This window comes from Triticum dicoccoides, chromosome 2A, assembly GCF_002162155.2.
Source record: "Triticum dicoccoides isolate Atlit2015 ecotype Zavitan chromosome 2A, WEW_v2.0, whole genome shotgun sequence".
Taxonomy (NCBI): Eukaryota; Viridiplantae; Streptophyta; class Magnoliopsida; order Poales; family Poaceae; genus Triticum; species Triticum dicoccoides.
Window position 1 is genome coordinate 696354554 of NC_041382.1, and position 25806 is coordinate 696380359.

General features: G+C 44.1%; 3 protein-coding genes across 3 annotated transcripts; 2 read left to right on the top strand and 1 right to left on the bottom strand.

Moving 5' to 3' along the window:
• Positions 1 to 1500: 1500 nt before the first annotated feature.
• LOC119356347 (uncharacterized protein At1g51745-like) lies at positions 1501 to 7556 on the top strand. The gene is made up of 3 exons (XM_037623292.1): positions 1501 to 1949; positions 4224 to 5239; positions 5694 to 7556. The coding sequence occupies exons 1-3, from the start codon at positions 1723 to 1725 to the stop codon at positions 6995 to 6997; spliced, it is 2547 nt and encodes an 848-aa protein (XP_037479189.1). The 5' UTR covers positions 1501 to 1722; the 3' UTR covers positions 6998 to 7556.
• A 1615-nt stretch (positions 7557 to 9171) lies between these two features.
• On the top strand, positions 9172 to 12564 carry LOC119356349 (wall-associated receptor kinase 3-like). The gene is made up of 3 exons (XM_037623293.1): positions 9172 to 10752; positions 10881 to 11033; positions 11163 to 12564. The coding sequence occupies exons 1-3, from the start codon at positions 9882 to 9884 to the stop codon at positions 12365 to 12367; spliced, it is 2229 nt and encodes a 742-aa protein (XP_037479190.1). The 5' UTR covers positions 9172 to 9881; the 3' UTR covers positions 12368 to 12564.
• Positions 12565 to 14308: 1744 nt separating this feature from the next.
• On the bottom strand, positions 14309 to 17207 carry LOC119351938 (wall-associated receptor kinase 1-like). Its single transcript, XM_037618707.1, has 4 exons — positions 16157 to 17207; positions 15203 to 15358; positions 14636 to 14659; positions 14309 to 14552 (listed from the first exon to the last, which is right to left on the bottom strand). Exons 1-4 carry the CDS (start codon positions 17079 to 17081, stop codon positions 14311 to 14313), a joined length of 1347 nt encoding a protein of 448 aa, XP_037474604.1. The 5' UTR covers positions 17082 to 17207; the 3' UTR covers positions 14309 to 14310.
• Positions 17208 to 25806: the final 8599 nt, after the last annotated feature.

The following is a 25806-nucleotide window of genomic DNA, read 5'->3' on the forward strand; positions in this document are numbered from 1 at the left end:
TGATCAAACGTGTTGGGAACGGTGAATCTATACCCACTTGGTCGGATAGGTGGATCCCAAACACAAGTACTCGTAAGCCAACTGGTCGGACTGGGGTCGATCCGATACCTCGGGTCTCAGAGCTGTTCGATCATGAGACGGGGTCTTGGGATGTCGAACTAGTCCGAAGGAACTTTCTACCATCAGATGGTGCGGCTATACTGAACATACCATTAAGAGCATCCGGAGGTGAGGATTTTTTTGCATGGGATTTGGAGAGGTCTGGTGTTTATTCTGTTAAGTCGGCTTATCGTGCTCTAGTGACTCATAACGAGCATTCTGCTCTAGAGGAAGGAACGATAACGGATCCATCATCGTCAGAAAAACATATGTGGACTGCCTTGTGGAAGCTCAAGGTTATTTCCCAGAGTAAGAGTGTTCTGGTGGCGAGTGTTACTGGGAATCCTCCCGGACTATGCTACCCTACATCATCGTCATATTCGTACAATGGTGATGTGTGATATATGCAAGACAACGACAGAAGACTTGCACCACGCGTTGATTAGCTGTTCTCATGCGGGTCTGTTTTGGAGTGCGGCTCGTGATTTTATGGGAGTCAATCTGCCGCTGTTGAATTCGGGCACCTGGGAAAGAGATGTGCTCATGGATGATCAGATTGTGGACCATGACAGAGGTAAAATTATTACAGTCATGCATGCGATTTGGTCGTCGAGGAATCGGTGGACCCATGATCAACCAACTTATGATCCAGTTCACGCGATAAAAACTGTTCCTAATGATCTGCTGCTGCTTGAATTTCTAAAGCCAGGTCGAGGCGTCTTGGGTCTCCAATGGCGTCCTCCTGATGCGGGATGGATTAAGATCAATACGGATGGAGCAATAAACACTGCAGCTTCATGCGCGGGAGGAGGAGGCGTGGTGAGGTCTCATCTGTTGTTCATGGGAGCGTGGATCAAACCTTTTCCAGGAGTGTCAGATCCTTTCGTTGCGGAAGTTTTGTCATTACGGGAAGGAGTTATCTTTGCACAACTATGTGGTTTCTCACACGTAGTGATGGAGGTGGATTGTTTAGAGGTTGTCAACCTCTGGTCTTCGCGTGATAGTTCGAGGTCAATTGTCGCGCCTATCTTAGATGAAATTCAGGAGAAGTCTTTGTCTTTTATTTCCTTTTCGCTTAAGCATGTGTCCAGAGAGGTGAACACTTGGCCGATCTGTGTGCCAAGAAGGCTTCCGCCTTATTGGTTTCGGAGTGCTGGCTTGAGGACTGCCCTCCTTTCCTAGTTAACAGCCTCAGGGCTGATTGTAATTACATGCTACTAAGTCAATAAAGCTCCCATAAGTTTCTGCAAAAAAAATCGTCTTGGGCCCACATGTCAGTTTTTATTTTATTTTTCGACCGACTTGGCCCTCCTCATCGGTCCGTCAACTGGTCTAGCTGAGCACCTGACAAAACATCTAAACACACGTTTGGACCTTTGGCTCTGTCTTTCCGAGTTCAGACCGTGTGCCCTTCTTCCCTCAAGGAAAAAAAGAAAAAGAAAAAAGACCGCCTTGACCGTGCCCTAGCTCTACCGCCGGCCGGCCCTTCACCGCCGACCGCCGACGTCCCAATCCCGCGCGAGTTGGCTTCAGCCAGCGGCTAAGTTAATCCCACCAGCGTGCCGCACGCCCTGTAGATCCGCCCCTGAGTATTAGGTTAGGTTTGGTGGCGGCCTGGTCGCCATGGGGCGGAGCTCGGGGGGAGAGGGAGGAGGAGGAGAGGGGCAAGGGGAGGTGGATGGCGGCGGAATCTCAGACTGCTCGCCGGGGACCATCGTCTGGGTGCGGCGGCGGAACGGGTCCTGGTGGCCCGGGAGGATAGTCGGGCAGGAGGAGCTCGCGGCGTCGCAGGTGGTGACGCCCAGGACGGGGACTCCGGTCAAGCTACTCGGCCGCGAGGATGCTAGCATGTAAGCTTTCCTACCATTCCCTCTTCTATGTATTTTTTGCCCTAATTTATCTAGATTAAGATAAGAGATTGACCTAGGTTAGTTGATTCTCAGCTATTCATTAGATAAGGATTTGTTTGGTTCAGGAATGACATGGGGATACTTAGGCACTTTTTGATTCACAGGATTCACAATACATAGGAATAGGAAAAATACAGGATTGGAGTGGCATGCCCACTTGAATCCTATAGGGTTTGCAGGATTCATAAAATGTAGGAATAGAAAAATACAGGATTGGAGTGGCATGCCCACTTTTCTGAATCCTGTAGGATTAGCATAGAGTATTTGATTTCACAGGAAAAACAAAGAACTGTAACATGAGGTTGGAGTGGATGCTGGATTTCCAATGAAATGTAGTAGACATTATTCCTTAGGAAAAATTCCTATAAGATTCGATCCTATGAATCAAACGACCAACACAGGAAAAATTCTAAAGGATTATAACCCTCCAAAAATCATATGAAATTCCTTTGGGTTGCCATTCCAAACGCTATTAGATCAACAAACGGGGTATTTTAATCATGGGAACAAACTTTTATAGATACTGCGACTTCCACATGTTTGAATAAATGATTGGATGTTATTTCGGCAATTACTCACTCTAGATTAATAAATGGGCAACAAATGCGAGTGCTAGGCTGAAATAAAACACGCGTGCCAGTCTTGGAATGGGCGTTGCATGAAATAAAAGATGACTAAAGTATGAAACAAAAGTTGATGTACTGATTGGATTCTTCCATGGCAGTGGCAGTTTTTGGGATAGTCTTAAGAGCATTGTGGTAAATACATTAGTTTAGCCTTTTATTTTGTATGTTCTGTGATTCTGTCTATTGGATTTATGGTGTATTGAATTTGAATATTGTAGTCTGATGTAATTCTTGATTTTTTTTAACTAGAGATAATATATAGCTGGTAAACCAATCTATGAATCCTTGGCAACAAGCTCTATAACGAAGTGGAAAAAAGGATTGGTGGATGAATTGGTAGAGAAAAAAAGAAGAACTAGATAGGCACTGGAAAAGCAAAGAAAGATTCTTTGTCCTTGAAAAACCATGCAAGAAGCGAAGCATGTAGATTTCCGTTGCACCAAAGTGCTCAACCAACCTCAAAACTCAGTTTGAAACCCTAAACATAAGGCGGCGCAGAAGCACGGTATTTAGTCATCCCCGACATGGGTGTTTTCTGCTTTTATTCGCGACCTCATGAAAAATATGCATTAACCGGCCTGGCTAGTTATAGTGTGTGCCCAACACTCTTAACCTTGCCACCAAGCTGGCCACACTGATAAAAACTCGTGATAAATACCAACAGAAACAATCTCTAAAATAAACTCTCTTGCCAATTAAATCTCACCACCAGTTCCTGCTTGGTGGACCCCATCCAAACTCATGCAATTCCATGTAAGAACCCTTGTATGCGTCACTCTTGATAGATCGGGTGGTCATGACCGTTGAAATAAAAGGCAACAAAATCTTGTTCTATTCAAACCGACCAGGTCTCATATTTCCTTTTAGATAGCTGCACCCATAACTATCTATATTTCTGATTAGAAAACATTTTTATTCAACCTCATGCACATGCACAACTAAGCCTCTTTCTCATATGCATGCACACATACGTGTTTCTTTTTTACGTGACTATGCTAAAGTCAGGTTCGCTTTAGCTGCTTCTGCTGTGATCGTACACAATCAAAGTCGTGGATACGTTGGACTTCTTCATGTCCAGCAGACTGCAATCGGGCACGAATGCATCATCTTGTCACCTTCCTAATCAAATTTTTGAAAGGACTTTGGCTTGTAGACATCTCTGATTCTTAGGGTTCGTTTTCTACATCAACTTGTGGTGCACAAATAGCACGCTCATACAGTCGATCAACAACGATTGTGGTTGGGGTACACATAGCCTTATCAGATTACATTTTCTTACAAGTTTCACTGACTAATTTCTTGCTTAGATGATTTTATTTATGTAGTAGTTTTCTAGTCACTATTAAATGGATCAGATTCTTGTTTATTCTTCTACTTATTCGTAGATCCCAAGTATGAAAGTATTTCTCCATCTAAGAGTAAGTACATAAGAATGTTAAAGAATTAGTTTCAAGTGAGTGTTTAATTCACAATGATAACAGGCAAACTGCTGATTGCACATAGTACTCAGTATTACCTGTTAATGATTTGGCTTTCAACAGAGCTTACAGTTTGATTTCTGATTCTTTCTGTTTCCTCTCTTTGTCAGTGACTGGTATAACCTGGAGAAATCAAAACGTGTCAAGGAATTTAGATGTGGAGAGTTTGATGCTTGTATTGAGAAGGCAATGGCTTTTCAAGGAACTCCTGTAAAGAGAAGAGAAAAATATGCTCGTAGAGAAGATGCTATTCTTCATGCTCTTGAATTGGAAAGAAAGCAGCTTGCATTGAAGTACCAGAACCAAGGTTTCAGGGCAGATGACAGCTGCAGTACCCTCTTTGCTGACACAGGGAGGGAGTTTGACGACTTCCCTTCAGAATATTACTCAAGAAACAACGTCCAGGAACCTCAGTTGCATTTGCAAAGCTCAGCATCTCAGCAACGCGTAGATCTCAGCACTACTCGTTATAAAAGCAAAAAGAGTAAAAAACAGAAAGGGGACAACTCTGTTCTCCTTGGTAAAACAAAAGAGTGTGAAGAAAAGTTTATTCATGCTGGTTCAAAAAGAAACTTGTCAGGATCTCTTGCTCTGGAAGCTTCAGGGAACACTCTCAGTAATTACGTCAATGGCTTTTCCAGTTCAGGACATACGCAAGAAGGATCAAATGTAGAGAGCGGTAAGAAAAATACAGCCCTGAAAAAGAGAAGATTAGTGGAAGCTGTTTTTGAAGCATCTGTTGTCAAAAAACATGATAGATGCAGGCCACTTGCTCAAGTTGTACAGAGTAGCGTCAAATTTCCTCGCCCTTTTCAGTGCAATGATGATTCTGGAACTGTTGTAGTTGAAGGAGGTAAGGATCCTTTGCCTGCTATCTGTCAGGCCAAAAGAAGTGGTGCCACATACCTGTCTGCTGATTCTGGTGATGCACATAGCCGTGACTTCATACCTGTTAAGGAAACAATATTAACAGAAGCTCATCGTGAGACGGAAACTTACCTAAAGCAGGAGGATACTCTTCTCGAAGAGCAAACATTTCCGGACTTCGTTGAGAAGCATGAATCTGATCCTTCAATGAGTTTATGTTCAGATACTGAGACAGAAGATGATGCTGAACTTCTGCAAAGTAAGTGCCTCATTGCTACATGCCTCTTCTTTGGATTTTGATTTTGTAAGACACAACAATAAATAATCATGCTCCTGCTTAGGTTGTCAAATATTGATGCCTAATGATATTGTAGGGATGTTGTAGGATCAATTATTGCCGATCATGCAATTATTTAGTTATGCGTGAGTGTGGGGCTGAACTGTTGCAAAAATCGTGTACAGCTCATTTCTACTATGCTACCTAGTGCCGTGTACATCTATTTTGTTGGTGCACTTCTTTTATGGAAGTTTGTTGATTAAACTCTGTGCTTTGAGATATGCTAAGTATACTTGATCATGTTTGTGTTTTGCTACAATAACATACAACCTCCACCTTTGTCTTGAACTTATGATGATTCCAGTGACTTCCGTACATTTCTTACTGGATATTTGTCCTTACTTGATCGTTTTCCCTTTGTTGATATTATTGGCAGGGTATGCTAAGGTACAATCCCCTGAATCAGATGCATGTGATCCTAATTCCCTCCAGGCTTTTAATAAGTCAAGGCATGCAAATGATATTGATGACGATGATGAGATGAACTTTTCTACTCTTATTCCTCAACAAAACGTCTTACTAGGTGAGGATGGTTCTCCTGAGTTAGGTGTTTCCCAGTGGCATATGAAAGGTAAACGCAACCGGCGCACTGCAGTGAAGAGACCAATGGGGAAGGCGGATGAAAATCTGTCATTAGATAGCTCAAGTAGTTTCATGAAGGGGCTGCTCAAAATGACCAATAAAGGTGACTCTAAAGTTGAGATTATTGATGCGTCAAGCCATCAACCGTTTGGTCAAAGTTTTCCTGAGAACCAAGAAAGGTTGGATTGTGATCGTGATGAAGCAGATTTGGTTGACAAGGCCGCGAATCATTCAGGCGTTAACAGATACTATGGTAAAGATTATCCCTTATCTTCAGAACCTATCAGAGATATTGGACGAAGTTACACTTCTTTCAACGACTGTGAAATTTCTTGCAAGACCTCTTTGCTAAATAAAAATGGCAATCAGATAACCTCTATTGGTCAGAAGGCATGTGGGGAAGGATCTTCATTGTATCAACAAAATCATGGCTCACATCTTGGTTACATTGGGCCGGTGTTGTTTAATGTTGACCTGAAGGTACAGGCTAACTATCAAGGCGAGCATGTCCCATTGGTTTCTTTGATGAGCAGACTGGATGGTAAAGCTATTGTTGGACACCCTATCCAAGTTGGAATTCTTGAAGAAGGTTCAATGGACAGGCTTATTTTGGGCAGTGATCCTGTTCTGGAAAATAGCACAGCAGCACCACCTGCTTGGCCAACAGGCAGAAGGACTGCTATGCCCAGAGTCCCACGTTTGAATTCATCACGAGCAACCTTAGATGGCAATGCCACCGATGAGCAGGGGGTCAAGCATGCAAAGAAAAGCACCACCAGTGTGCTGAGGCCATTTTCTCAGAAATCTCAAAAGAAGCCCTCTGGCTTCAAGAAAGCAAGCTCACCAAGCCAGAAAACCAGACCCGTTTCATCCATTTCCATTGGGAAAAAGCCTCACAGAGAAGGTGGCCAGGCAAAGGCACATAGGCGCAGCGATGTTCTGGGTGGTCTATTGAAATCAGACGAAGCAATTCCGCTGGTCACATGTGTCCCCGCAAAGGTTGTGTTCAGTAGGATAATGGAAGCAGTTGGCAGGCCGTCCCATGCTCTTGCTCACCGTGCTAGAAAGGCCAGTCCTGCGGTACGGGATCCACCGTAGGTCTTTTGGCTATGCTGGTAGTACGAATGGTTGGCATGGCTTGACCTGGCTCAGGCTTGCAGCTGTTGTATGTACATTTCCCAAAGTCCCAAACTGTCGATACCTCAAAACCGTTGTTGATCTCTGACTGTCCGTCCGGTGGCTGGTGTGAAGACCGAAAACTGTTTTTGTGTTCAGATGCCGAAGCCTTGGCTGGGCAATCTGATGGAAGGAGCTTTCTTCAACAAAGGGGCAACCAGAGTGGTGGCCAACGTTCGGAACTGGCCACCTCTCTCTTTTGTACTGTGAAGGTGCTGACTTTTGTGTTTGATCATGTATCTACATAGTTTACATATGTTGTTACATTACATACATAGCCAACAGCCCAACAGGTCAATAGTACTATGTTATATGTAGAAGTTTATATCCAGACTTTGGAGTCATTGCTTCACCTGTACAGAAGCATATGTAGGTTAGTGTGTGATACACAGAAGAGCGGCTTCAAATGTTGTGAACACAATCAAAGCTTTCCGGGCAACCTTATCGACCTCAGTATGTCAATAGTTACTATTACAGAATCTGCAGTGCTGTGTTGCTGGCATTGTTGCCATCGTCGTCGTCGTTTGTTGTATTTTTCTTGTTTGAAGCTGCCATGGTATTTTATATCTGTCTGTCCCCCGTGCAAGGTGGGACCAAGTGGTTATTACAAAGAATGCAAAAAATGTGGTTATTACATTCCCTACATCTTTCTGTAAAATATACCTAGGCCGAATCAGTTGGAAGATGTAAATACCACTAGTCTGTGTTTGTGTAGAGCAGCAAATACCTGGAAGTGGCGGACGTGTCTGATCTTGCTGTTAAAACATAGAGCGACATTTGAAATTTTGTGTTTGTTGCTGTGGCTAATTACCATGTGACTGTGAGTAAAATACTTTCCTTTCCTCTTCAAGTCCCAGCCCCCTTGATAACCTAGTGTTTTTCACTTGTCGAATCCCCTTTATATATAAGCCCGAAATTTCGCAAAGTTCCATTTCCATTGCTGGTGTAACACGGTAGTGTCACGGCTTAGTTCACCTCCATGAAGGGCATGTGCCACTAACAACACAAACGATCTGTAAAATATACCTAGGTTGAATCGGTTGGAAGTTGTAAAAGACCACGAGTCTGTGTTTGTGTAGAGCAGCAAACACATGAAAGTGACAGGCGTGTCCGATCTTGTCGTTTTTAAAGCATAGAGTAACATTTGGAATTTCGTGTTCTTTGCTACGGCTAATTACCCGAGTACCATGTGACTGTTTGTAAAAGTATTTTCCTTTTCTCTCCAAGTCCCAACCCCCTTGATAACCTAGGGGGTTTCCCTTGCCGAATCCCTTTACATATAAGCCCGAAATCTGTAATATGGTACTGTCACGACTCAGTTCACCTCCATTAAGGGTCTGTGTCACTAACACGAATGATTTGTCAGGCAAATCGAAACACCGTGACACCTTCGACTACGCAACATCGAAGAAGAAATTCGTTTGTGGGTGCTCGGGGCGCTAAGCACTTGGGTTATGCAATGCCGCGATAGTGATGGCTTTTTTCTTGCCTTCTGTTGGACTTTATTACAAACCTTCTCTCTTAATTAATGTAATGGCAAGCCTTTGCCTTGTTTCTTCTTTACAGTTTCAGCATTTCTTTCCAGACCGCTTCAGCCTCCTCTCTGTCCTCCGGAAACCAGGACTCCTCACCCTCGCCACTCGCCGCTTCTCCCACCTCCTCCGCCGCCGCAATGGCAGGGGAAAGCACGGCAGCCACCTCACCGCTCGCATGCGCACCCTCCCCGGTGCCGGCAGACGCACTCCTGCCCACTCCGCCAGCCGCCCAGCGTCCCGAGCAACGCGACCTTGGGACTGGGAGGCTCATATGGGCGGTGATAAGCTGGACTGGAGGTTGCGCGGGGAGGCGGAGCCCGGAGCCGCCGTGCCTGGCGACATGGGCGGCGAGGTAAGAGTCTAGAACCCTAGAATTTTGGCACTACCTATATCTGAATCTGCCACTCGCTCTTCTTCTGAAAAAAAACTGCTACTACCTGTTTCCTCTGCAGTTCCGTTTGTGGATTGCCCTCCTGCTGGCTGGATGGCAGGGGCAATGGATCCTGATCATCTACTGTCCTCTTTTTTACCATCTAGGTAGACCGGGCATGAGGTTTGGTTGTTTAGGTTCAGGCATTGACTGAACTTGGTGAATCCAAACTACTTGACGACAAGACAAGTACTACTACTCGTAGGCCTGCATACTTTCATCTGAACTTTTAGGTGGCCTGTCACCTGTCAGGTGGTGAAATCAATCAATTATACCCATGAGCAATGGTCTGCATGATAATATTTGATATTTGGTGTAGGCACCAATATGTATATGTACAGACAAAGGCCAGCAGTTTAAAGCATCCCCTCTGGTACCCTGTGTTTGCTTGAAGCATCCACTTGACTTCAGGGAAGGAAATGAGATGGAAAGGGGAAGGGGAAAATGATAACAGGGAATATGGTCGTGCTTATTAGTTAATGGGACAAGTCCACATCGGCACATCTTAGCTGAAGCCTGTTTGTGGCTGTGAGTCTCGAATAGATCACCTTCTTGGCTTCCACTACAGAAACTAGAAACTAGACCACAATAAGTTGAGAAAACGGTGCCCCACTACAGAAACTAGACCACAATAAGATGAGAAAACGGTGCCCCACTACAGAAACTAGACCACAATAAGATGAGGAAACGATGCCCCAGTATTGTCCTACAAGAGAAAATTAGAGTGTACCACGGTACCAGAGAACCACAGGCAAGTGTTTGCTGGTGGTTCTTCCCCTCAGTTTCCTGAGAAACTATTGATAAATAGGCGTTGGAGCCTACCGTTTGTTTCCGAAGACCAATGGAGAAGGAGTTGCTTCCCTTTCCTCTCCTGCCATGGCTCCTCCTCACATGCTTCTCTCCATTCTTTGTTCATTCTATGGAATTGAGTACCTCTGCATGCTCAAGTTCCAACATCTCTATCCCTTATCCTTTTGGTGTCCATGGCCAGAGCCCCTCCCCAGCTCAAGGGTTCGAGATCAATTGTACTTCATCTGGTCCTAGGCTTCCCATAGGCAACAACTCAATTAGTATTCTCAACATCTCCCTGCTGGATGGTTATGTGACCATCCTGGCTAGTGCCGCTTCCCGTTCCCCGCAGTGCAGAGGGAACTTTGCTAGCTTCAGCCTTGAGGGGACAAACTTCACCTTCTCCGATACAAGGAACAAGTTCACCGCTGTCGGCTGTAATATGGTGGCCATGCTGGTGAATGGTACCAGTGGTGGTTACAGCGGTGGCTGCGCTTCTTTTTGCTCTAATAATAGCATCGTCGATGGTGCTTGCTCTGGTGTGGCTTGCTGCCAAGCACCGGTGCCAAAGGGGTTGAAGAAGCTGTATTCAGATTTCACAAACATAAACATAACTGCCAGCCTCAGCAAGTATACTTCAGCATGTGCTGAGGCGTTCATCGTGGAGCAGAACTCCTATGCTTTCGCTACTGCTGACCTGAAGATCCTGAACAACTCAAATAAAAGCCCTCCTCAATACCGGCATGTTGTTCTTGAGTGGTCCATAGATGGTGGCAGCTGTGAGGAGGCAAGCCGCTCTGCATCATATGCTTGCAAGGAGAATTCTTACTGCTATAACTCGTCTAATGGGATTGGATATCGCTGCAATTGTACCAACGGGTTTCAGGGGAACCCATACCTGCAAGGGCCTGGTGGATGCCAAGGTAACGAACACGTATGTGCTTATATTTTCTGACTTTTTTTGTTTCCTCAGTTTTTGTTTTCCAGCTTAATAATCGGCAAGAACTACCCATATCTGATATCTGTTTGGTTCCACGTGACTGTCGGCAAGATATCGATGAGTGCTTCCTTGGAAATCCATGCACACATAGCTGCATCAACGTGAAGGGCGGTTTCAACTGTACTTGCCCATCAGGGATGAGTGGTAATGGCCGAAAGGATGGAAGTGGCTGCAATGGAATTGGCACGCTGCAGATTTCAATAGGCAAGTTTCTGAAGCCCTATCTCACTGCTTTGTCATGCGATGGATGTTTACACTGTACAGGAGGCATGTTGAGTTAGATTAATGCTTGACCAAATAAATAATCCTCCGAGTTTTACTGTGCCTTTGCAGTTGTGGGACTAGCTCTGCTACTGCTTCTCCTTGTTTTCAGTTTCTGGACTCACTGTCTTTTTAGGAGGAGAAAGCTTGCAAAGAAAAGACAGAGATATTTTATGCAGAATGGTGGTGTGTTACTGAAGCAGCAGATGCTTTCTCGGAAGGCACCGCTGCGGATATTTACCTCAGGTGAGCTTGACAAGGCAACCAACAAATTCAGCGATAACAATATTGTTGGCAGAGGTGGATTCGGGACAGTCTACAAAGGTATATTATCGGATCAAACGGTTGTAGCAGTCAAAAGGTCGCAGCGGGTTGATCAGAGCCAGGTGGAGCAATTCGTGAATGAGCTGGTCATTCTTTCACAAGTGACCCACAAGAATGTGGTTCAGCTACTAGGCTGCTGTCTCGAGGCAGAAGTTCCCTTATTGGTCTATGAATTTATCACCAACGGGGCCCTTTTTCATCATCTTCACAATACATCAATCCCGATGTCGTGGGAGGACCGCCTGAGGATTGCAGTTGAAACAGCATCGGCACTTGCATACTTGCACTTGGCTGCAAAGACGCCAATCGTCCACAGAGACGTCAAGTCATCGAACATACTTCTTGACACAAGCTTCACCGCAAAGGTGTCCGATTTCGGCGCGTCAAGGCCGATACCCCGCGATCAGACCCATGTGACGACCTTGGTGCAGGGCACGCTAGGGTACATGGACCCTGAGTACTTCCAGACAAGCCAGCTGACCGAGAAAAGTGACGTCTACAGCTTTGGTGTGGTGCTCATCGAGCTACTGACAAGGGAGAAACCAATATGTGGTGGACAGATGGACGAGGTGAGAAGCCTCGCGATGCATTTTAGCACGTTGTTCCATCAGAACCAGTTGCTGAAGATTGTAGACTCTCAAGTGGCCAAGGAAGCTGGAATGCGGCATGTCAAAACGGTCGCGCAGCTGGCTTTGCGATGCTTGAGGCTGAGAGGTGAAGAGAGGCCGAGGATGATTGAGGTTGCGGTTGAACTTGAAGCGCTGAGAAGACTGATGAAACAACACTCTGTTCTGAAGAGTGAAGAAGAAGAGCCTCTACTTCCTCTGCTTCGAGACTTGAGCTGCCGCGGGGAGATGAATTTCGATGCGCAGTTGAGTTTGAGCCATGATGGAATTGCCAAGGATGAAAGTATGGAGATCATTCTACTCCCGTCCGGCGACCTCTCATGTTAGGTCTTTCACAGTAATGATCTGTTCAATTGTGTTTAGCTGCTAGTCGTAGAAACTCATAGTAGGGTTATACCAGGGAACTGTTGGCTAGTTTTTTTCTTTCTCCATATCTATCTAGTACACCCCTATTTTCGACCTGTTTGTAGGTCAGGAAATGACTCAGCTAAATTTACACCACTGGGATTTCATTTTCACCGAAACTTGAGATACGAATCATTCTGAAGTCTTGCGTTCCTTGTAAAATCTCTGTGTGACATACAGAGTTTTTCATTTGCAGAGGGGTAAGTTCCCATGAATTAGGCGTGACAAATGTGTGAGAAGACGGCACCTGTCCTGTATGCATCCAAAAATGAACCAAATTCGTCCTGGATGAACATACATTTTCATTTTGACGGGCGGTTGGTACTTGGCGCTATCATGGCAGACCGAGGCGGCGACGACGGAGAGAAGACGGCACGCGCGACTGGGCTCTGGTGGCTTTGGACTTTGTTTGGGAGGAGGGGCGCCTTGCCTTACCCTGTGGGCTGTGGAAAATGAATGGATGGCTTGACTTTGACCTTGACCGTGACCGTGACCCCTGAATACATTTTTCTTCTTCTGAGAGAGACCCGTACGAATGCTTTTGACACGGCTCCAGCGACATCGTGCCACGATGCAAAGAAAAAGAAGAGCATTTGCCGGTCAAAAGGGTTGCTGTTTCTTCTTCTTTTATAAACCACTGACCTTACAAAAATATTCTTACAGAAATTTGGAAAATACATCAAGCTCTTTTGTTCGGGATGCCGAAATCTTCTTCCTCGTCCAGTTTCCTATGTATACCAACATCGGCATTGCATGTTTCTGTTCCCCCCTTGTGGAACCAAGAATGTCTTTTTGAGTCACTAGTCAATGTGTACGTGCAATGCACGTTAATTTGAAAGTATATTAAGTGCATGCGGATATTAGGCAAGATATTATTTACATGTTATTATGTGATTATTATTATATTTGGCATGAAATTAACTGCTTGCTAAACGTGTTGAGCGCTCGACATTGAAGCACTCTAGGTCGCTGAATGTCATCGTTGAATTGACATGATTTGATGGCCGAGATTAATTGGATCTACCCCTTTGGGTCTTTTTATATTGGTATAGATGCATTTTTTTTCAGTGCATCGTATTCATATCTCTATGTTGCTTTTTTGGCGACAATTTATCTTTTTTTACTGGGTCAGGACAATGTATCTTTTTTTGCGAAAATGATTCAGATCTATTATCAAAGTTCACCGGAAGTATAAAGCACGTCAAACATAATAAAAATCACATGAAATTCCGAGACCACCGAACGACCATTACTACCATCAGAACGAGCCACCGATGCGCACTGTTCCTGCTCCCCTACAGGAGCCGTCATGACCTTGTCGATGATAGCCGAAAAGTCTTCGTGCACGTGCCCCTAAGGACCAGCGCCTTGGAGTCGCAGTCATCGTCGTTGAACCCCTGAATAGATCTGAAACACCTGACACCAAATCTCGCCACATGACGAGAAACCCTAACCTCACCGTCCAAAGAAGACAGCATAAATCTACGCCGGAGCTCCATCGACTACGTCCAGATGAACGAACTCGAGGAGGATCGAAGTCCGGAAGACAAACTCAAAGAAGAAGCACCACACCTGCGAGGACTAAAAAAATCTAACCTAAACTACTAACCGGAGCGGAGGCACTTGCGAGGACAATGTCTCTCTGTGTAGAACTATTGAACAAGCCAACAAACCAATATTTCTCAACGATTGCAAGAGCAAAAACATGTTCTCCATTTGGGCTTCACAGTCTTCAGTGTCACGGGCCTCACCTCCACGAGGGGCCTAACTCGCACAAATTATCGTACATATGAACACTGCATACTACATCAATGGACCAGCATTGCAGAACTATGTTTCCTAAGAATTGCATTGATAGAATAAGACTAATAAAATGGAAGTGAATACTCTATGAAGCAAAAACAAATTATAATAATAAAATTTGTTATGCCAGGTTTCTTGAGTAAGTTACCCAAGGCAGCATCTACAGGAAAGTGCTTTTTTTGACAGCCACTTCCCCTTTCACGGCCATCACCAATCATGCCTTGAGGACAAGAGCACTGCCCATCTTTGCAGTACTCCAAGTACATGCAGGGGTTCCTCTCAGGGTGAGCGCACACGTTCAAACCTAATAGTTAGCCATAGATCGTTAGTAGACTAATAATATAGTCCTCTTTTGCAACTGTTTGGCAAAAAGTATCTTTATCATACCTTGCGATTGTTGCATAGGGGAACCTGCATTGCAAGAGAATGGTCATTATTAGATCTTTTGATAGTAATACTGTAGCCTGGACATATCTATTTGCTATGTCAGCGCTTGAGAACCTGAAGTACTTCTACCAAGATGAAAGTGTGTGCTTAAGAAATTTTGAAAGATAGAAGTAAAACAGATAGATGGCTGCATGAAGAGGCTAGGTGGTACTCTATATGTTCTCATTTAGATGTCCTCTTAGAATGCATGCAATCAACTTCATAAAACTTGTACAGCTAATACACACAACAGTATTTGGATGTTCATGTGCAAATCTTATAAGTAGATTTGTCATCAAGATACTTTAATTTTATTACTCTTTTAAAATAATTTGACTAGCATCTGCATCCATGCCCAAACATGTAAAAAGAAACAAAGGTAATGCATAAAAGTAGCTGAGCTGTAGCTTTTGATATTGTGCGAATTGTTAAGTATGTTCGGGTCACATACATTTTGTATGATTTTTCTAAGTATAAAGTTAAATTTTACTACGGTAAACTGTCAAATGTTCCAAGACATAACATTACCAGATGGAAGGGGCGCCTCAGTGCAGCCTGTCCCGTTCTTGTAACCGTCACCAATCAAGTCAGGGGGACATGAGCAAGTAAAACCTCCTTTGGTGTTGTTGCAGAATTTTGTAATGTTGCAAGGGTTGCTGTCCAAATTCCGGCATTCGTTTATATCTAAAAATCAACAATGCAGCACTTCATTTCAAAAATCAGAGAGGCATATTTATATTCATAAAAGCAGGTAAAATTATATAAGCTGCTTTGTAGATGTGACAAATGAATTAAACTTCCTTGCTTGTGTTTGGAACCATAGCAAAATAACAATGACAATGATGAAATGAATGAATACTTCAGAACAAAGGACCTATATTTGTTTTCAGAATTACATAGGTGCCTCTTTTGTGCTCAAACCAAAACCATCCATCATTTATTCTTTGATTGTGTGGTAGATCGACAAACATTGATGTTCGCTTCTGAAATTAGGTCAGAGTTTTAGAGCCATTGGCACCATGGTGGATAAATTGATAAGAACAATCTTGAATATGTGCTATTCAGCTGCCGTTGGTGTACTTCAGAACTAAGAAACTGTATTTGTTTTCAGACTTATAGATGGCGATATATGAAGAATATATGGACGCAGATTCTTGGAGCATTGGTAAGATTGAAGATCTTGTGCAAGGACACTCTTTTGCTAGTGATGGGTCGATGCACAAGATCGCCTGGTACTGACGCGTTTCAGCCTTCTTGCCTACATTTTAGTCTCTTCATCAGCTTGTGCTAACAAAGATTTAAAAAATGGGACTATGGTGGTTTCCTGTTTTTTTAGTAACCTGTTTGTTAATCTGTCTAGGCTACATTTCAAGACCTTAGGTGAAGACTGACTATTGTGTGCCTTCACATGAAACTGCAGGTGAAATTCTATTCAATATTGTAGGTCATGGATATCTGTGTGGTTGATGAAGAAATATTTACCTACACATCCTTCTGCAGTGTATGGATTCCCGTCATACCCTGCGTTGCACTTGCAGAGATAGCCAACTCCCCTGGGCGCATCGATGCAGTCACTCAGACTGTTGCAGAGTGACATCAAATTGTAGGTTAAGGCCTGGTCGCACGTGCCCTGCCCAACTGCCCAATCCAAGATCATCGCGTGGTCACCACCCGGGAACAGCGGGTCTTTCAGCGGATCCTGCCCACCCTTGAAGATTTGCTCATCTTGGTCGTAGAAGAACGCAGCGCTGCAAATGCCGTTCTCGTCACCAGTGAATTGCCCTGGTAACTTGTCGAACGTCAAGGTGAACTCTTGAGCGGCGTCCATCGGCATGGTGTCCTCGCAGCAAGCTGCATCGGAAGGGCAAGAGCTTCCGTCGCAAAAGGAGTTGCAGTTGACAAGCTGCCACTGGCTATGACCGGGCATCGAGTTGCTGAAGTTAGCAGATAGCCCGTAGTTGCATCCAATGGCGACCAACTTATTGCGCTTGGAGAAGGTGAACGGCGTCCCGTCCAAGCTGATGTTGCCGATTCCGGTGGCCTGCGTCTGCTTACCGTTGCGGTCGTAGCAGACTTGGCTGATGGGCCCGGCTAAGATGACGACGAAGGCGCCTTCCACCGACACATAATCGATTTTATGGCTGCTCTTGTTGATCTCCAGCATTGCTTCCTTGTTCCACCCGCAGATTACCTCGAAGCCGGGGAGGGATCTGCCTCGGACACCAAATGGATATGGGATGGTGTTGCACGTTATGTTCCGCACCACCGGCAGCGGTGGCAGCGCCAGGCTCCGTGAGAGTGCGCGGCGGGGCATCACCGAGAAGAGGACGAACATGAGCACGAGCGGGCGGAGCCGCCGTGCGGGCACCCCAGCCACCGCTGATCTGCTCTCTCTTCCGCACGGCATGTCTCCTCTCTTCCTCTCGGTTGTGCACGGGAGCGAATGCACGGTGTGGTTGCTATGCTTTGCGTTGTTCAAAGTGTCCACTTTTCTAGTGGTCTCCTGGTATTCCTGGCCTCGCCCCCTGGCGATGACGATTTTTGTGCAAAAGCCCTCTGATTTACGTGTCCTTTTTATCGTGAACAAAGATATACATCTTCCGTCCTAATGCATGTTGTGTATTAGCTCTTGTTTTTTAACTTTTTTAGGGGAAGTTCTTGTTTTTCAACTGATGTTCAATCCAAGCCCCCACTCCCAGCCTGGGTCCCCAGCCCAGCCACCCACACGCGGAAGCCCAGCCTCTTGCTTGCCGAAGAGGCGAAGACCAAAGTGTCTGACTTGATCGCTGATCAAATTTGCAATCATTACCTTGATGAATTGAGAATTTATAATCCTTGCCAAGTGCCTGACTTCATTTTCAATAGCTTCTATCAGCGTGTGCTGCACTGCTGCTATGCAATTTCAGAGTCTCCGAAGATAAGTCAATGTCTAAAATCATTGTTACTCGGAAGGGAATGGCAGCAGCTGTAAATACTGCATGACAGCCACGGCGAAGACCGGCCTTTTTCGTACGAGTCATGCATAAAGTCGAAATGGACGTCAAGAGTGAAGACAATACGTTGCGACGACTGAGAAAAGATGTCGCCCGTGACAGGATGCCATTGTTCAGGTCCTCCACGGTTGGCTCGCTGCTTACATTATGGAATTTCTCTTACAAAATCACTATGTTGTGGAATGGAGGGAGCGTTGCTTTTGGTGGCACTCACTGCCTCTCGCATCGTCATCATCGGCGCCTTCCTTTGCCCACAACCTGTGGAAAATGGCTTGACCTTAGGTTTGCGCGATGCTCGTTGCGGCACATCACAAGTAACCACACGCAACTCTGCTATACTTTTACGGTGGTTCAGATGATTCTTAAGGGCAGATACAATGGTTAATACGATAGTGCACATCTAAGATAACATCGTTGTACATGCCTTAATGGACCCAAGTCCAACATGCAAAAGACTTGGTGGCATTTCACTAACCGTGAGAATCGGACAACAGCTTAGTGTTTAACGCGATATTATATGACATGCAGCCTACACAAGGCATATCACTAAATTCGTGCATGGAACGAGCTTCTAATAATATAATTTTCACATTATACATATTATATATTATTAATTTTATCAATAGTCAAAGACAGCCTTAAAAAACTTATTAGCCCCTATATATATGGAGGGAGTACTTATAAATATTGAAGTGGCGGTGAGTTCACACGTGAGATCAACAAATAAACAAATGCACTTTTACCCACATATGAGACTAACAACCTTCCAAAAAATATAATAAAGAAATGTTACTGTTGTGAGACTACCTATAATGAAAGTAACATAAGAGCATAGTTAATAACAAAGCCTGTTGTTGGTGGCTATATGTCAATGCTACATCACATAAAGCCTTTATAAAATCTCACTAATACTATAGTTTGGCTGTAAACTACCTAGTACTATTCAATGTTTGCATGTAAAGGGACGCAAGGATAGCTGGAGCGCCCGCTCACACCCCTGCATGTGGTTGCTTTTTCTTGTTTCTCGCGATAGCTGGAGTGCCCGCTCCCTTCGTTTTTTTACCCTCTTTTTTCTCCATCAGTGATTTCTGATGACGTGGTACTGCTTATAGCTGGCTGACTAGACCTATTGTACTTGCTCTAAGTGGTAACATTACACATATCTAAGCAAAATAGATGATGTGTCAAGTAATTAATGAGACAAGAGAGGCTCATGGTAACATAATATGGTATTCATATTATGAGTAACATCACACATACCAAGACAAGATGAGTCTACAACAGAATAAATAAAATGTTGCATGACATCATACATATGTTAGGCCAACTCCACCGCGCGACCCTATCCTGTCCGGCCCCGTTCGTTTGGGATAAAACGGACGAATAGCGCGGTCTCAAACGGACAAATGTCCGGATTCCGTCTGTTTTCGACCCATCCCCGGCTCAAACTTGCGCTCGGTTTGGGGTAAAACGGACGCGCGCGGACGGCCTGGACGCACGCCCTTGCCCCCCCCGGTGGCCCGCCTGTCGGGGACGCTAGCAGTCCCTCCGCTCCCAACGCTTCCACCCTCTCTCTCCCACCCCGCGCCGCTGCCCGTGCCGCCGCTATTCTCCATCCGCCTCCTCACTGCGCAGCCTCCAGCCGTCCCTACCAAACCACGTCTTGACATGGCCGCGACCACGCCCGCGCTTTGGACGTAGTTTTGGCCGTCGATCGGAGGTTTGGCCGTCGCTGTCTTTGCCAGCGGCAGAGGGGACACGACCGCCGGCGACGTACCACGGCGGCCTTGGCAGCTTCCGACGAGAGCTCCAGAGTGGCCAGTAGCCGGCCGGCAACCACCCCTGCTGCATCGAGGTGATCATCGCGGCCTCTTCGCCACCACGACCGCAAGGTGTTCGGCATTTTGCCCACAAAGGTATGGACTGTGGAGACGAGTTTTTCTTCCATCACTTCCTTTGTTCATCGGACGATTCGTCGTCGGATGATGAAGATCTTGTGGTGGCTGCACTGGTCGTTCACGACCACATTCAACGACAGCTTCCTCGGTACAGGGGGTCAGTCCCTGGCCGTGCTCCCAACCTGAACCGCAACAGAGAGAGAGGCCACGCCCTGCTCTATGCCGATTACTTTGCCAACACCCCGCTCTTCAAGCCGGATAAATTCCGTCGCCGTTTTCAAATGGCAAGGCATGTGTTCAATCGTATCCGAGAGAGAGTGGTTGCTCATGACCCATACTTTGAGTGCAAGCCGGATGCCCTTGGCAAGCTTGGATTCTCCTCTTACCAGAAATGCACCGCGGCCATCCGCATGCTTGCATATGGAATTCCAGGCAATCTGGTGGATGAGTATGTGCGTATGAGTGAGACAACATGTCTGATGTCAATGTACAAGTTTTGCCAGGCTGTGATCGAGGTGTTTGGCCCAGAGTACTTGAGGCGGCCAACTGCCGCTGATACAGAGAGATTGTTGGCGACCAACGCAGGTAGAGGCTTTCCAGGCATGCTTGGCAGCATAGATTGTATGCACTGGGAGTGGAAGAACTGTCAATTTGCTTGGCAGGGCCAGTACAAGGGGCATGTCAACGGGTGCACTGTCATATTAGAAGCGGTGGCATCGCAGGATCTTTGGATATGACATTCTTTCTTCGGCATGGCAGGTTCTCACAATGATATCAACGTGCTGCAGCGTTCTCCAGTCTTCGCGAGGCTTGCAGAAGGCCACTCCCCACCTGTCAACTTTGAGATCAACGACCACCAGTACAACAAGGGATACTATCTAGCAGATGGTATATATCCTCAGTGGTCAACTTTTGTGAAGACAATCTCGAAACCCCAAGGTGAGAAGAGAAAGAGATTTGCCCAAATACAAGAGAGTGTTAGAAAGGATGTGGAACGTGCTTTTGGTGTGCTTCAATCCCGGTGGGGTATCGTTCGAAACCCTGCACTGTCATGTGATGAAAGGAAGCTTTGGAAGGTGATGACTGCTCGTGTGATCATGCACAACATGATCGTCGTGGACGAGCGTGATGAGAGTATCTTCGACCAAGGATTTGATTATCAAGGTGAAAATATTGAGCCCCTGCACCAAGACCCGACCACATTTGAACAGTTTGTCCAATTCCACCGTGAGATGCGTGATTGGCACACTCATTTGAATCTTCAAAATGACTTGGTTGAGCACGTGTGGGATCACATTGGCAACCAATAGATGTATTGGTCCATTTTATGTTCAGTCAAGACAATTTCGATTTGGTTGTAAAACTATTTTATTAAAGACAATTTCAATTGGGTTGTAAAACTATTTTAATTTTCAGACAAATATTTGGGTTGTAAAACTAGTTTTGATGAAAATATGGGCATTTTTGGCCCTGACGGACAGGATGGGGCAAAGGGATGCGGCCGCGCGCTGGGGGCACGGCCACCGCATCCCAGGACACGCCCGGACACGACCCCGTTGCCCTACCCAAACGGACAGAAACCGGACAAAACGGACGTCCGTTTGGGGTCGCGCGGTGGAGTTGGCCTTACTCCCCACTATGACCAGCCTGACCTATCCCATCCCAAATAAACAAATACACTGTTACCCTAATATGAGCATATAACACTCTTATAAAAACACATATTATAACATATGATTCCAATTCAAAATCATGATCTTTATTTTAATTTCTCTACCAGATCAATTCTTCCACTTCTATAGCATAGTAGAAGAGAGTGAACACATTGTAATTTCAACATGGTCATAGACCTTGTCGTACTACCAATTCCACGATCTTGTTCATTCAAATTCCTCATGTCCATTCGCCTATGTTTTAAAATTTAAAATGTTATCTCATTGCAAATCTTGCAAAGGACCTATGATAGTTGCTTAAAAATCGTCAATGACTACAACATGACCTTTAGTTATATTTACACTCCCTTTTTAATCATAAACCATGCAATAGACATAAGACACCATCATCTTTTGATGATTTCCTAAGCCAGTAGTATCTCATCGTCGTTTTTATGGCTCTGTAGCAATGCACGTGCATTGTGCTAGTTACAAAATAGTATCAGGGCGTTTTAATTGTATATGCTAGAAATTTGCTTCCACCACAACAGTGCATACCACATTTTTTGTGCTTGCTCCTGATTCCCTCTAGTTGATCCTCAATTAAGCAATGAGAGTTGAGCTAATCCACCACTTAAAAGTTCCCTCATGTCCTAATTTTCCCGTGATCCAATATGCCGATGACACAATCTTCTTCATGCCTGATGTGGAAAGTCAACTGCATGATGTAGAAGATCTCATGCTTCACTTTGTTTCCCAAACTTGATTGAGAATTAACTGCTCCAAGTCAATTCTTGATCCCATCAATGTTACGGAAAACCAATTCATCAAATTGCTCAATATCATGGGTTGGTTGAGAGGTTCCTTCCCCTTCATCTATCTTGGTCTGCCTCTCAACGCTTACAGCCCAAAATTGAAGATTTCACACCCATCCATCAAAGAATTGAGAGAAGGCTAGTAGAGTGTTCCACTATGTCATCTTACGATGGTAGATTGCAGCTGATTAGATCTGTGGTCCCTTCTTTGCATATTTTCTTCATGTGTCCCCTCTCTTTATAGGCTGCTATCTCTGTGCAGATCAATAAATACCTCAGGTATTTCCTCTTAAGAAAATTTGGTCAAGAAAATAATGGACTTGCTCTTATTGTTTGAAATAATGTTTGCAAACGAAAAATAAATAATATGATGTGTGGAAGGCAAGTTTCTAGTAACAAATAATGAAAATTGTGAAACTCGCCTTCCGCACACGATGTTGTTTATTTTAACAATACCCGGGAGTGTGAATTTTAAGAAAAAGATAAGACTTGTGACGCCAAAAAAGTTGTACTGTGATAAAGAAAATGATTTGTAAACAATGGTAGAAATTTGTTTTGCATCTAAACGAATCATTCCGATGACCAATTTATCGGTTACCAAGGAGAAAGTTGAACACTTATTTAAGAAAATAAATGTTTTCTCACCAAAATTGATATGTACATAGTAATACTATGCCATATATACATTGCAGATTAAAAACTGTTATTCCTTATTTTTCTCCAAACTAAAGAGCCCAAGTGAACTCATATACTAACAAATCGACGCCTCATTTTTTCCCATAGCAAATAAACAAATCCACGCCTCATGCCACTTTCCGGCCCACTTCATGAATAAAGCCATGGTGCTTGGAGCCTTAACGTAAAATTTCACTTCATGATCAAACGCGCACCCGCGGCAGCTATGTGCTCGTCCGTAATAATTTCTAATAGGAATCGCATACAGGCGACACAGTAGAGGGCTGGTCCATTTAGCACGGTAGTTGCTACCGTTCGTAGCGATCGCTATATGTTCAATCTATCCGGTTTTCTTTATTTTTTTGTTGGTTTTATTTGGTTTTTCTTTTTCTTTTTCATTTCTACTTTCGTTTTCTTTGTTTTCTCATTGGTCTTTCTCGCTATTTCTTTCTTTCGAAATTATATTTGGTTTTCTATGTTTTCTTTGTGTTTTTTGCATTTCTTTTTTATTTCTTTGAGGTTTTTATCGGTTTTTGAACTCATGTCTACTTTATTCTCGGTACAATGTACATTTTTAGAGCTCACGTGAAACATTTTTCTGATACACATTGGACATATTTTTCAAATACATGATGTATGATACGTCTTCAATGTATCTATAATTTTTTATTGTTCTATGGTATTATATTATTTGTTTTGGATGTTAATGGGCTTATTTTACACTTTTATATTATTTTTGGGACTAACCTATTAACCCAAGGCACAGTGTAAATTGCTGTTTTTTTTGCCCATTTCAGTGTTTCGCAGAAAAGGAATATCAAACGGAGTCCAAACGGAATGAAACTTTCGGGAGCATAATTTTTGGAACAAACGTGATCCAGAGGACTTGGAGTGGACGTCAAGAAACGAACGAGGTGTCCACGAGGCAGGGGGCGCGCCCTCCCCCCTCGTGGCTCAACCGACCTACTTCTTCCTCCTATATATGTTCACATACCCCGAAAACATCCAGGAGCACCATAAAACCCTATTTCCATCGCCGCAACCTTCTGTACCCAAGAGATCCCATCTTGAGGCCTTTTCCGGAGCTTCACCGGAGGGGGCATCGATCACGGAGGGCCTCTACATCAACTCCATGGCCCCTTTGATGATGTGTGAGTAGTTTACTTCACACCTTTGGGTCCATAGTTATTAGCTAGATGGCTTCTTCCCTCTCTTTGGATCTCAATACAAAGTTCTCCTCGATCTTCTTGGATATCTATTCGATGTAACTCATTTTGCGGTGTGTTTGTCGAGATCCGATGAATTGTGGGTTTATGATCAAGTCTACCTATGAGTAAGATTTGATTCTTCTCTGAAATCTTTTATGCATGATTGGTTATCTTTGCAAGTCTCTTCGAATTATCAGTTTGGTTTGGCCTACTAGATTGATCTTTCTTGCAATGGGAGAAGTGCTTAGCTTTGGGTTCAATCTTGCGGTGCTCAATCCTAGTGACAGAAAGGAAAACGACACGTATTGTATTATTGCCATTGAGGATAAAAAGATGGGCTTTATATCATATTGCTTGAGTTTATCCCTCTACATCATGTCATCTTACCTAATGCGTTACTCTATTCTTATGAACTTAATACTCTAGATGCATGCTGGATAGCGGTCGATGTGTGGAGTAATAGTATTAGATGCAGGCAGGAGTCGGTCTACTTGTCACGGACGTGATGCCTATATACATGATCATGCCTAGATATTCTCATAATTATTCGCTTTTCTATCAATTGCTCGACAGTAATTCGTTAACCCACCGTAATACTTATGTTATCTTGAGAGAAGCCACTAGTGAAACCTATGGGCCCCGGGTCTACTTTCCATCATATAAGTTTCCAATCTATTTTACTTTGCAATCTATATCATAAAAATACCAAAAATATTTATCTTATCATTATTATCTCTATCAGATATCACTCTCGTAAGTGACCGTGAAGGGATTGACAACCCCTTTATCGCGTTGGTTGCAAGGTTCTTATTTGTTTGTGTAGGTACGAGGGACTTGCGTGTGGCCTCCTACTGGATTGATACCTTGGTTCTCAAAAACTGAGGGAAATACTTACGTTACTTTGCTGCATCACCATTTCCTCTTCAAGCGAAACCAACGCAGGGCTCAAAAGGTAGCAAGAAGGATTACTGGTGCCGTTGCCGAGGAGTCTACGCACAAGTCAAGACATACCAAGTACCCATCACAAACTCTTATCCCTCGCATTACATTATTTGCCATTTGCCTCTCGTTTTTCTCTCACCCACTTCACCCTTGCCGTTTTATTCGCCCTCTTTTTCTGTTCTCTTATTCTTTCGCTTGCTTCGTCGTTATGGCTAGTCCTTTATCTACTCCCCTGTCTCCCAATTTTGAAGTTCTCCAGTTCAAACAAAGACAAGGAGAAAACTTAAAAGATGCTTGGTATAGGATGATAAAATATTATCATGATTGCACTATAGAGGGAGACTCTAAGATTTTACTTCGTAATTTTTATATTGGGCTCACCATACCCCATAGACAACTCCTTGATTTTGCCGCCAAAGGGAATTTTATTGATATTGATCCCAGTGTTGCTTATGAAATTATAGAAGGGATAGTAGGAATACTTCCCCCACAAAAGGGACCATCTCCTGAGGGAACCCAAATCTTAGAAAAATTATGCGAATTGCAAAAGTCTATTGAACCTCTTAAAAATGTTGGAGGGAACCTTCACCGCATGAATACATTGATTACACTTTGCAATAAGTGGTTGGATGCTCTAGATTTAAAAATCTCCGAGTATGAAGGGAAACGTAAGGAACCTCCTGGATTCGAGCATAATTCCATTAAAAAGACAAATACCAAAGATGATAATACCTAGATCTATCCTTGCTTTTATGCCTAGCTAGGGGCGTTAAACGATAGCGGTTGTTGGGAGGCAACCCAATTTTATTTTTGTTTCTTGCTTTTTGATTCTGTTTAGTAATTAATAATTCATCTAGCCTCTGTTTAGATGTGGTTTTATGCTTTTAATTAGTGTTTGTGGCAAGTAGAACCTTTGGGAAGACTTGGGGAAAGTCTTTGCGATCTTGCT

Coding starts and splice junctions, on each gene's coding strand:
- LOC119356347 (XM_037623292.1), top strand. CDS start 1,723: ATGGGGCGGAGCTCGGGGGGAGAGGGAGGAGGAGGAGAGGGGCAAGGG. Junction 1,950..4,223: donor GGCCGCGAGGATGCTAGCAT/GTAAGCTTTCCT, acceptor TCTCTTTGTCAG/TGACTGGTATAACCTGGAGA. Junction 5,240..5,693: donor TGATGCTGAACTTCTGCAAA/GTAAGTGCCTCA, acceptor TATTATTGGCAG/GGTATGCTAAGGTACAATCC.
- LOC119356349 (XM_037623293.1), top strand. CDS start 9,882: ATGGAGAAGGAGTTGCTTCCCTTTCCTCTCCTGCCATGGCTCCTCCTC. Junction 10,753..10,880: donor AGGGCCTGGTGGATGCCAAG/GTAACGAACACG, acceptor ACTGTCGGCAAG/ATATCGATGAGTGCTTCCTT. Junction 11,034..11,162: donor CACGCTGCAGATTTCAATAG/GCAAGTTTCTGA, acceptor GTGCCTTTGCAG/TTGTGGGACTAGCTCTGCTA.
- LOC119351938 (XM_037618707.1), bottom strand. CDS start 17,081: ATGCCGTGCGGAAGAGAGAGCAGATCAGCGGTGGCTGGGGTGCCCGCA. Junction 14,660..15,202: donor TGAGGCGCCCCTTCCATCTG/GTAATGTTATGT, acceptor CTTGCAATGCAG/GTTCCCCTATGCAACAATCG. Junction 14,553..14,635: donor CCCTATGCAACAATCGCAAG/GTATGATAAAGA, acceptor GCTAACTATTAG/GTTTGAACGTGTGCGCTCAC.